At 42.9% G+C, this 12804-nt stretch overlaps 1 protein-coding gene across 1 annotated transcript in view; it reads left to right on the top strand.

Annotated features, from left to right (window-relative positions):
* Nucleotides 1–2429: 2429 nt before the first annotated feature.
* ca14 (carbonic anhydrase XIV) overlaps nucleotides 2430–12804 on the top strand; it is a 115398-nt gene continuing 105023 nt past the window's right edge. Inside the window, exons 1-3 of the mRNA XM_067392393.1 lie at nucleotides 2430–2496; nucleotides 2742–2762; nucleotides 4815–4994. Coding sequence (XP_067248494.1) covers nucleotides 2430–2496; nucleotides 2742–2762; nucleotides 4815–4994 — 268 coding nt within the window. The remainder of the gene's footprint in view (nucleotides 2497–2741; nucleotides 2763–4814; nucleotides 4995–12804) is intronic.

The following is a 12804-nucleotide window of genomic DNA, read 5'->3' as shown; positions in this document are numbered from 1 at the left end:
ATGGGTTTCCAGAAAAAAAGGAACTCTCTGCGTAAATCAATTAACGTAAAATAAATTTTGGAAAAGGAAAGATCTGAGCTATGAAGGAAAAAGAAATGATCAGTAAAAGATTTAAAGAGACTTGAAAAAGCATGAAAAAAGTATGAAAGCATGGATGGAAGAGGCAGATAGGAGGGACAGAAAGAAAACACAGAAAGAAATGCTATATGCATGGAAGATGGAGAAGGAAAAGGATGGACCGAGAACAGACTTTGCTGTTCATAAATTAAACTATATCTATTTATTTTTATATATATATATATATATATATATATATATATATATATATATATATATATATATATATATATATATATAAAAACCGACTATTCATTGGGAAACAAACTGCACTGTGAGCACAGCTATTGTCATTATGTAGGCCTACCCTAATCCAAACTCTACATTTTACATATTTTCTCATCTTTTCTTCATCTTTTTCAGTTAATGTTTTAATCAATGTTTGGATCTTTTTTGTGAGGTTTTCGGTATTATTCTAGGGACATTTCCTTCCTCAAAGATGGCAAAATACAGTCTCACAACCTTGTACTGCTCTTCCATTGTGAACTCAGTAAACAGACGACGTCAGGTATCAAACGCGAAAGTAGTAAAAATATATCTGATGAGACATGAGGAATGAGTAAATAATATCGCAATTCACTGATTCTGATCATTCCAGAAGACTTATAAACGGGCCTGTATCCCTTTAAGAGCAACATGCACATGGACGTGAAACGCAGCCTGAGAGATTTGTGAATGAAATCCAAAACCACGCCTTTAATACGGACTTGGCCAATGAAAATTATGACAACCATTATACCACGCCCTACTCACCACTGATTGACCAATGGCGAAACCTTCATGGGTCACGAGCGTTGCGTAAGTATGTGCAACGGTTTCACGTTGAAACGGATCACTACGCTGTGAAATTTAAAAAGGAGGAAGGGGCAGAAATACCAAGACTGAAACGTCAAATCATGGTTTTTGGGCGGGTATTTTAAAATGTATTATTTTATTTACAAAGCCGTTAAATCTCAAATGTGGCGAGAACAGATGACAGCGTAGCATGAAAATGCACCTGTAAAAAGACTCAGAAGAGGGGGCTGCATTACCTACATCATTCACTACAGAGGAACACATAAATGAACGTTTTCTAAAGGAAATGAAGGGAAACCGAACTAAAATTCATGTATAATATTAAATAAATCTTAATAACATTTTTAAAAATATATATTTCTTAAAATAAATCAAAAGGCCAAAACACTCCTATGCATGCATCTATAGGGAGAATTCAGGATGATTAGGACACTTTTTTGCCATTGAGATGACTGGGGAATAGTACAGAACAAGCTAAATAAACACTCAGATAACACAACAAGAGAACAATAGTTCAAATGTTCGTATCGATTTTTTTTTTTTTTTTTTTTTGAAGTTGAAGAAGAAAAAAAAGGGGTGATTAAAAGATGGAGTTTACTGCCCTCCAGCGTTTGAATAATGAAGTGCAATAAAACGTTAAACGACCTTTGAGCTTTAGAAACAGATGCTCTAAACTTTCTAGAAACATTATTTTTTATATTCAATACAAAATGTATTTAATTCAGTTACATTCCGTTTGAGAAATTAAAATATCCAAATGTCATATCTGTCATTTTAGAAATTAAAATATCCAAATGTCATATCTCTGTCATTTCAGAAATTAAAATATCCAAATGTCATGTCTCTGTCAATTCAGTTATTTCAATCAATATTCATTGTTTGCTTATTATAATATAACATACTTTTTATGTACTGTAGGTTTTTAGTTGGATATTTGGTAGTTATACATGCCAAAAAGTTTGTAAAACATTGATTACAATTTACAATAAATAAAGGGATTCTAAACTTTCTATTAGTTCTGATCTCTCTCTCTCTCTCTCTCTCTCTCTCTCTCTCTCTCTCTCTCTCTCTCTGTCTCTATTCATTCTCTCTTTATTATCACCTCAGTACCCCTTCAATCAGGCTTTGCCTGCGCCCCCTCAGTCCTCCCCCTTTCCAGCTAGTTGTGTCAGACACATTTTTCAGTGTCCAGCAGAAAGTGATTTTCTCATTCATTCGTCCTGTTTTCCTTCCGATTATTTCTCTCTTCACGGTGTAACTCTTCATCCTCTTCTGTGGCATGTGATGGCCTCTCTCTTCCACAATTCAGCTTGCTGGACCAATTCATTGAGATACAAAAAAAGACCAAGAATTATTTTTTCTTTGTGAATATTTTTGTATTCATACATTTTTCAAGCCGTTCAGCTACTTATTTTTTAATACTTGGATTTTCACCATTTCTACATTTTTACTGGTGTGTCTAGACCAGCTTTCTCATTGTGTGAGTGTGTGTAGCCTGTGGAGAGGAGGGTAAAAGCATGGACCTGGTTTGGATAACAGTGTCTCTTTCTCTCTTTTTAAAGTGTGTAGAGTGCGCAGGAACTGGTAAGACTTTGATTATTTATGTACTGTTAATGCAATGGCCTTTGGTAATAATGTTCATTGCTACTAAACATAGATGAAAAGAGAGCAAGTTATAGGACTTATAGTTTTACTTGCTTTTTTTGATGCTTCAGTAACATCTAATTGTGGAATAATTAAACTGCTCTGTGTCAGACACTAATTGTTTAAGTCAAAATTAAGAAGTGATGTATCTGTTGTAACCTTACTACATTATTTCTCTTTTTTAGCAAAAGAATGGACATATGCAGGTAATACATTTCTTTATTTTTTTTCCTTTCATTCTCCGTGATTTTGTGACAGATTTTATAATTGTAACAGTACATGGCGTAGGAACACTCATGACGAGGAGATCTGCAGAAATGTAAACTTTTAATAAAGAAATCAAGGACCCAAGAGAAACTCAGGATAACACAACATACAAATGAGAACTAACAGAGACTGAGGGAGAACACAGGGAATATATACAAGTCAAACAGAGGGGCAAATGAGACTAATTAACAAGACACACCTGAACTAAGGACACTAATCAAATGAGTAACTATGACAACAAACTAAAGGCAGGAAAACGCTGGATGAGGATTTTCATTAAGCTTACATTTTCCCCTCAATTATGTCCATCTATTTCTTTTTCTTTTCAAACTCTGTTACTACAGTTCATCTCTTCCATAGTAGCATCACACACTCACATGGAGAGAGTGCAGAGTTTGAGAGATAGAGAGCAAAGGAAAGCTGCATATAAGTAGGGAGCTTAAAAATTTGAGTTTCCATTTGATACTAAAGAATGGCATGATGAATAATAGGAGACTGCTCTGCTTGAACAGGAATGCCATTTTGGGACAACCCATTGTATTCTTTAACTCATTGTAACGTGACATTCTTGTGATAATAAGTCTTTTGGCAAAGCTTATTTAGCCATATTTTGCATTGCATGTGCTAAACTGTTATGTAATCAGTGCTAATGAGTGTACAGCACTAAATAAACAAACAGGCCCAGGAAATCTAAAAAGAATAACAGTATGCTGAAATGCAAAATAATGTTCAGGTGAATCTCATGTAACCCGTCAAGAATTTGTCTAAATTAAATAAATAAATTAAATAAATTATATTTTGCTTAATTAAAATTCAGCTTATTTTAAAACTGTTTAAAATAATCCTTATTGTACTTTAATTTAATATTTAAGTATTTATAAGTCATGGTTATATTTGGTGTAATTTAATTTATGCAGATATAGTGAAGAAAATGTATTCTGCTTTTTTATTTACAGTAAATTACTGAGAGAAAATAGTTTTTTGTAATTGACAAAATGTGCTTCACTGACATATGACAATTAATGTCACAAATGACAAATTTATTTTCTTTGAACAAGGAATCATTTCCCTTCGTTTTTCTTATAGGATATCTGTTAGAATGATTCTACTGTTATACCTACAACACACATTCCAGGGCACATTTTCAGGGCTATACAATGTGTGCTATTGTTGTGATGCAACTCATTATTTCTGAATAAAATAGTTACTTGGTTGAGTGATGCTTTGTTCCCTGTCCATGTTGGGGCAGCACACAAGAGGTAAACTGGCATGGAATATGTGTCTTGCAGTTGTCATAGAGATCTCCTTGGCAACCACAGATCAATGAGAGCAACTCATTGCCTCCCCCTCCCAACATTTTGGAGTTGAACAGGGGTTTGGGGGGATATTCTTGGTGAACAGTGAGATTGAGTGGGCCTCTAATCCCTGTGTACACAGAACTGACTTGGCACCAAGCTGAAACACGCAGACTCATATAAAAAGTTTTCTTTTGTTGTACAATAAAACCGCTTTTTTTCTGGCTTTTCTTTCTTTTTTCATTTTTTCTTTTTTTTGTTGCTTTGTCCCCCCTTTCTCTTTCAATGTCTAATTACACTACAGAATGTTTTAGCACTGAAAATGTGTGTGTAGTCTATGCATTTGTGACCATGGTTTCCTCATTAACTTTGCATGACTTAACACTTAGCTAATACTTCACTATAAGCTTACAGAACATGAGGTAAACACTCACATACATGTTCTCCCTAAACGCTTTGATTTCTTTTTAACTGGCATTTATATATAGTAGTCAACATTTGAAGTGGATCAAAACCTTTCATCAAAATTGTCCTAAAACCTTCTTCTTAGGACAACTTAGTTCTTAGGACAACTTTGATTAACTTTTTTGATCCACTTCAAATGTTGACTACTGTAATTTATAATTCCACACACATTTTCATTGACTGACTCCCAGACGAACATTCACCTGTGGCACCCTTTTCTGGTTGTGTTAGGTGCAGTGGGACAGCCAGAATGGGCTGAGTTTTTTCCTGACTGTGGTGGTTCTAGTCAGTCACCCATAAATTTGGACAAATCGCAAACACGACATGACCCAACGCTAATCCCTGTGCAGCCCCTGGGATACAACCAGCCTGGTAACAGACCATTCACCCTCTCCAACAATGGCCATACAGGTAAATCTATCTTTTTCACCCATCAAAAATAGTCACACACAAAAGCTACTCCTAGAGATTTAAAACAAAAACTCTGCCATTCACAATAGATCGGATTATCTTCAGCTGTTTGATGATAATTTATGTCAAGTCAAGTCAATTTTACCACTATAGTACTTTTAGCAAATTCAGTCTAAATTCCAACAGTATAAGGCATAAAGATATTATTTAGAAAATTAACTTTAGCCCTCTACAGGACAGCGTTACCCTAAGGCAACGGAAAGTTTTCTTAAGCCCTATGTTTAGTACATTTTTCTTTGAATGATTACAACCAATTAGAAAGGTCGAGAAAGTACCAAAGAACAGTCCAGTAAGGTGTGGGAGTCACTATCAAGCACCTTTTAAAGGTGGGACGTCCTGTTCTGACACATGGTCACAGGAGCACATGGTGTGAGAAGGCAAGATTGTTTGCTTTAGTAATCTTATTTAAAATGACAATCTGTATAAAAAAATATGTGTGTGTGTATGAAGGTGTAGAGAAGCCTTTTGTTAGGTTTTATGAAGATTTTTTTTATTTTGCATGTTCAGAAATTCAGTTTTTCTTTTCGTTGCCTCAGGGCAACATTGTGCGATAAGGGGTACTTTTAGAGGATGTTTTGGACAATACCTCACATTGGCCATAATGTGTTATAAGAAGGGAAGATGCAGGGTTCCTGGGTTTGCAGGAACACCTAAAGTGATGTGCAAAAATTGTAACATACACATATTTCACAAACTGCTTTTTGAAGTTTTGTACGGAGTAAAATCTTATTACATGAAGTACATTATATGACATGACACACTACATGATACAAACCTATGCCTGTATCAAATTCAATATATCAGTGACTTTCAGGTGTTTTTCCCTTTTTACTTAATGATTTCTTAACATTTTTTTTTTTTTTTTATGTGATTTTGATGATAATTTTCTCTATGATTCTGTACCAAATATTTTGGGGTGGGGGGAGGGTGGGGGATCAAAACATTTTTTATCAATAAAATGTTCCCAAATTTACGGAAGCCCTGAACCGCATGGTGAAAAAAAAAAAAAAAAAAAAAAAAAAATTGGTAGGGAGGGGGAAAAAAAATCGAAGTTATCTCGTTATTTCAACATAATAAGTCGTTATAACGACATAATATCTCGTTATTTCAAGATATTAAGTCGTTATAACGACATAATATTTCGTTATTTGAACATAATAAGTCGTTATAACGACATAATATCTCGTTATTTCAACATAATAACTCTTCAGTATCTATCAATTATGATAAAGGACGAACAGTGACAACGTCCCCAGTGGCGTTAGTTAAAGTATTGGACCGCCAATCTAGCTTTTACTGCGATCGCCGCGGTTTCGAATCCGCCTTTTGCCGAGTTCGTTCTCTAGTTTCACATCACATATCAAAAAAGGCATTTATTTTCAAAAGAAATTAAAACAATGTTATAAAAGTGCAAATAACCTGCCTAACGAGTGTTTAATAACATTAAAAGTATTTATTGGGCAGGGTTAGCAGCATGTTCGATATTACCCACTAGAGGGCAGAATAACACAGGGAATCAATTAAAGAACGCAATATGTTGAACTACTGTTACAATTTGGTGCTCCAAAATCCCAGAGGTTTATCATGGGAATTTGCGTTCATCCCAGGCTAACCTTTATTGAGGTTAAATTTATTAGACCATAGTAAATAAAACAATTTACAGTGCAAATGTCAGGGGTGTCAAACTTACAGCCTGGTGTCCAATCTGATTTGAACTATGATAAAACATAGAGATGCACTAGTCCAGGGGCCAAAAATGTTTTTAAGCGGGTTTTTTTATTATTATTATTCTGGGCTTGCAAACAAACTGTTGTGTAATATTTTCTAAAGATATAAAAATCAAAATAGGTGCTAATTGTTATGATATAGACACGGAGGCAGAGATAAAAGCAATCCAGGTGAGTTTATTAGAACAATATGAGAACACAGAGTGGTAATGGCTGTTATCGGGTTCTTGAGAGATGAATAGAGAGTAGTACTGTCCTTGTATGGTTGTTAATCCAGGAGCTGAGGTGAGATGGAGGGAGACGTTGGAGACACTCACACACACAGAAGGGTAAGCACACGAAGGGACCAGGAGACGAAGGAGATGTAGGAGATCGCTGGAGCAGGTAAGTATGATGAAGGGGAGTCCTTAAGGTAAGCATAAACACAAGGTGTTGCAAACGAGACCGGACAGTGAGTGTGTGTGAGTGTGGTGGTTTTGAAGTGCTGGTGATTGCAGAGTGAATGAGATGCAGGTGGCGGTGATTAGTATGCTGGTGATTGGGTGCGTGGGTACTGTGGTGAGGTGGAGCCTGGCGTGTCTGTGACAGTACCCCCCCTCCCACGGCCCGCTCCTGAGGGCCGCGGACCCCGACGTCGTGGTGGTCTTCCCCTGGGTCGTGGGGCAGGTCTGTCTGGATGGTTGGTATGGAAGTTCTGTAACAGAAGAGGATCAAGGATATCGTTCCTGGGAATCCATGAGCGTTCCTCGGGACCATAGTCCTCCCAGTCCACGAGGTATTCGAGTTTACCACCACGGCGCCGGGAATCCAGGATCTCGTGGACCACGTAGGCTGTGCCGTCTTCTAGGAGAAGTGGAAGGGGGGCTCGGCGGCTGCCACGTCAGGCTCTGTGGAGGGAACAACAGAAGGGTGGTAAGGTTTGAGTAGGGACACGTGAAATGTAGGGTGAATTCTGCTATACTGTGCCGGGAGTTGGAGACGATAGGTGACGGGGTTGATCTGCCGAAGGATGGTGAATGGGCCAATGAAGCGGGGACTCAGCTTCTTGCAGGGCAGACGCATCCTGATGTCCCGGGTGGACAGCCAGACCTTCTGCCCCGGCTGGTAGTCAGGGGCCTCGGAGCGACGAAGGTCGGCTGCCATCTTGCGTCTGCGCAGGGCTCTCTGCAGCTGGTGGTGAGCTGAGTCCCACACCCTCTCGCTCTCCCGGAACCAGTAGTCGACTGCCGGAACGTCGGAGGGTTCCCCGTCCCAGGGGAACATCGGGGGTTGGTAGCCGAGTACGCACTGGAAGGGTGTTAGTCCAGTTGAGGCTTGGCGGAGGGAGTTCTGTGCGTACTCGGCCCAACCCAGGTACTGGTTCCAGGAGTTCTGGTGGCCGTGACAGAAGGTACGCAGGAAGCGGCCAATCTCCTGGATCTTCCGTTCCGTCTGCCCGTTCGACTGAGGATGGTATCCAGACGATAGGCTGACGGTCACACCCAGGAGGGAGAAGAAGGCTTTCCAGACATGGGAGATAAACTGGGGTCCTCTGTCGGAGACGATGTCTTCAGGTAATCCATAATAGCGAAAGACATGATTAAACATTAGTTCTGCGGTGGCCATGGCGGTAGGTAGACCCTCCAGGGGTATTAATCGGCAGGACTTTGAGAAGCGGTCTACTACCACCAGGATGCACGTGTGACCGTCAGACTCGGGGAGGTCGGTGACGAAGTCCACTCCCAGGTGGGACCAGGGTCTCTCAGGAACGGGCAGAGGAAAGAGCTTGCCGGTGGGAAGATGGCGTGGGCTCTTGGAGATGGCGCACTCCCTGCAGCCCTGCACGTACCTCCTGACGTCGTTGGCCATATTGGGCCACCAGAAGCGTTGTTTGAGCAACGAGAGGGTCTCCTTGACCCCCGGGTGACCAGTGCCAAGTGAAGAGTGAACGTTGTGCAGGAGTGGAGTGCGACGTGCCCGTGTGATGTACTGCAAGCCCGGTGGGCAACCCGGCGGAGTGCGTGTGGAGGCATTGGCGGAGGGAATGGTTTCTTCGGACCACTGGATAGGGCTCACGAAGATGGACTCCGGCAGAATAGTATCAGGTTTTTCGGGCTTTTCCTCAGGAGCATAGAGGCGAGATAAGGCATCAGCCTTCGTATTCTTAGAACCAGGACGGTAGGAGATGGAGAAGTTGAATCTAGAGAAGAACATAGCCCAGCGAGCTTGGCGAGGGTTGAGTCTCTTTGCGGCCTTCAGATATTCGAGGTTCTTGTGATCAGTGAGAACTTGAAATGGGTGAGTAGCTCCCTCCAACCAATGCCTCCACTCCTCAAGGGCAAGCTTGACGGCCAGGAGTTCGCGGTCACCGATGTCGTAGTTGACCTCCGCCGGGTTGAGCTTGCGGGAGAAGAAGGCGCATGGATGGAGTCTACTTGGTGTCCCCTGCTGCTGTGAAAGGACTGCTCCCACTCCGGTGGTAGATGCGTCCACCTCTACTATGAACGGGAGGTCCGGGTTAGGGTGGACGAGGAGGGGAGCGGTGGTGAAGGCTTTCTTCAGGGTCTCAAAGGCGTTAGTGGCTAGTGGAGACCAGGACAGAGACTTGGGCTGGTGACGGAGGAGGTTGGTGAGTGGACTGACGATAGTGCTGTAGTTTTTGATGAACCGGCGATAGAAATTGGAGAAGCCTAGGAATCTTTGGAGTTCTTTGATGGTGGTAGGAGTGGGCCAGGACTGTATAGCGGAGACCTTCCCCTCGTCCATCCGGATGCCACTGTGGTCAATCACGTACCCCAGGAACTGGACGGAGGGTTGGTGGAATGAGCATTTTTCAGCCTTGAGGAAGAGATGGAACTGCCGTAAGTGCTGGAGGACCTCCGCAACGTGGTGGCGATGTTCGGCCAAGCTCCGGGAGTAGATGAGGATGTCATCTATATAAACCAGAACGGACTTATGGAGAAACTCCCGGAGCACCTCGTGGATGAAATCCTGGAATACGGAGGGGGCGTTGACCAGGCCATACGGCATCACGAGGTATTCGTAGTGTCCTGTGGGCGTGACGAAGGCGGTCTTCCACTCGTCCCCCTCACGTATCCGGATGAGGTTATACGCGCTGCGGAGGTCCAACTTGGTGAACACAGTGGCACCGCGGAGATGTTCCAGGGCCGCTGGGACGAGGGGAAGTGGATAGCGGAACTTTATGGTGATCTTGTTGAGTGCACGGTAATCGATGCAGGGCCTCAAGCCTCCGTCCTTCTTTGCCACGAAGAAGAAGCTTGAAGCAGCAGGGGAAGTAGACGGGCGGATGTAACCTTGTTCGAGTGCCTCCTTGATGTATTCCTCCATGGCCTTCTCCTCCGGTATGGACAGGGGGTATATGCGTCCCCTGGGCACTGGTTCACCCGGCAGCAGATCAATGGCGCAGTCCCATGGCCGGTGTGGAGGAAGCTTGGAGGCGCGTTGCGGGCAGAAAACGTCGCTGAAGGGGGCGTAGTCAGGGGGAACATCCACGGAGCGCTTCTCAACAGGGCTCTCGATGGACGTGGCATTCACGAGAAGAGACTTGGAGAGTGGAGGTTTTGGAACAGGAAGCGCTGGGAAGCAGTCTGGGAAGCAGTGATCGCCCCACTTCAGGACTTCGCCCGTGCGCCAGGAGATGTTGGGGTTGTGTTGTTCCAGCCACGGGCGCCCTAGAACCACGTCAGCGGTGGATTCCTCCAGAACCAGCAAATGGATGTGTTCAGTGTGCAGGATACCGATGCTGAGTTGAAGTGGACCCACGCAGTGACGGATGTGTCTGCGGCTTAGGGGTTTGCCCGTGATGGAGTGGATTTGATAGCTCGTCGGTGAAGGAGAGATCTTAAGGTTGAGTTGTCTACAGAGGGTGCCTGAGATGAAGTTTCCGGCTGACCCTGAATCAAGGAGCGCCACCACTGGAACAGAGATGTTAGCAGCAGTAAGGGTTACAGTTGTAGTGAGTGGTTTCATTTTCTGAATGGAGGGAAATATTGCACTCACCACGGGTCGAGGAGGACGGATTGGGCATGTGGAGAGATTATGCCCCATTGTTCCGCAATAGAGACAGAGATTCAGGGCCAGCCTTCTTTGTCTTTCGTTTGGGGTGAGACGAGAGTGATCAATTTGCATGGGCTCGTTGGCTGGTTCTGGGGAGCTGACGGGTTCGGACCGACGGAGGAGGTTGGTGGTGGATGACTGGCCCTGGTGTTCTTGAATGCACGACTGCATACGGGACCCCACGCGGATGGCGAGTTGGATGAAGCGTTCTAATCCCATGGAGTCCTCGTATGCAGCGAGATGCAGCCGCACGGAGGGTTCCAGCCCCTGACGGAACGTGGTGATGAGGGCTTGCTCGTTCCATCCGCTGGTGGCGGCTAGCGTTCGAAACTGCAAGGCATATTCGTTAACAGATAGGTTTCTTTGCTTTAGATTATAAAGTTTCTCACCAGTCGAGGAATCAGTCAGAGGTTTCCCGAATACTTCCCGGAAGTGGGAGACGAACGCCGAATAGGATTGGACGACTGGGCCTTTCTGGGTCCATAACGAATCTGCCCATTGCAGAGCCTTCCCTTGCAGTTGTGAAATAATGAACGCTATTTTAGCCGTGTCTGTGGTGTAGAGGTGCGGCTGCATCTCCAGGACCAGCTCACATTGGAGAAGGAATCCGCTGCATTCCTCCGCCGATCCAGAGTAGGGCGCCGGTTTGGCCATGGGACTGGCGGTGAATGCAGGTGAAGGAGTGGTGCTGGTGGGTGCGGAGACAGCCGTGTTGTGGGATGACGATGTTGAGGGCTGTGGTGTGAGTGCTCGACGCAGCACGTCCACGAGTTCCTGGAATGGATCGTTTGTACTCATGCCGTTAGTTGTTATGGTCCGGTCTTCTGTTATGATATAGACACGGAGGCAGAGATAAAAGCAATCCAGGTGAGTTTATTAGAACAATATGAGAACACAGAGTGGTAATGGCTGTTATCGGGTTCTTGAGAGATGAATAGAGAGTAGTACTGTCCTTGTATGGTTGTTAATCCAGGAGCTGAGGTGAGATGGAGGGAGACGTTGGAGACACTCACACACACAGAAGGGTAAGCACACGAAGGGACCAGGAGACGAAGGAGATGTAGGAGATCGCTGGAGCAGGTAAGTATGATGAAGGGGAGTCCTTAAGGTAAGCATAAACACAAGGTGTTGCAAACGAGACCGGACAGTGAGTGTGTGTGAGTGTGGTGGTTTTGAAGTGCTGGTGATTGCAGAGTGAATGAGATGCAGGTGGCGGTGATTAGTATGCTGGTGATTGGGTGCGTGGGTACTGTGGTGAGGTGGAGCCTGGCGTGTCTGTGACACTAATATATTGAAATAATAGGACACGGAGTGTCTATTTACAGTAAGTGCAAATAGCGTCCCTTGTTGACAAACACTCTTTACAGTATAGCTCCAGTGTCTGGTTGGGCCACTCAAGTTTAAAAAGGGACAGTTGTAATTTGATCTATTCAGTGGCGTAACAATAACATGTAGGGTTTCAGATTTGGCTTTTACAGCCATCGCTGCGGGGTCAAATCAGCATTTTGCCGAGCTCACCCAATAGCTCACTCCTATTTTCGCATCATATACATTTTCAATAAAATGAAAATAATGTTCAAAAAGTGGAAATAAAATGTGAACAATTGTTTAATAATATTAAAAGTGTTCATTGAGTATGGGGTTGGTGGAAAGTGGAGGGGTTTTATTCTCCCAATAATGCAGCATCCATTTAATAATTTTAATAAATATAATCAAACTCATTTTAGTTTGAGGGACGGACTGGAAAGAAATGAACCATATGTGGGCCGAATTACCTTCTTCTTATAATAACCTTAGTGTGCAGATAGTTGCATTAATATTAAACATCAACAAATTAATTTGCAAGAAAACTGCATTGTTTTTTTGTTTTTTTTTACAGTGAAAAGACTATTCAATTTTTAAGATTATTTACTATTTTGATTTATCATGGCCAGATTCTGATACTGGTTGCAGATTTTTTTTAAAGC

Source organism: Chanodichthys erythropterus, chromosome 2 (genome assembly GCF_024489055.1).
Source record: "Chanodichthys erythropterus isolate Z2021 chromosome 2, ASM2448905v1, whole genome shotgun sequence".
NCBI lineage: Eukaryota > Metazoa > Chordata > Actinopteri > Cypriniformes > Xenocyprididae > Chanodichthys > Chanodichthys erythropterus.
Note: the sequence above shows the minus strand (reverse complement) of the source record. Positions and strands in the feature narration are given on the sequence as shown.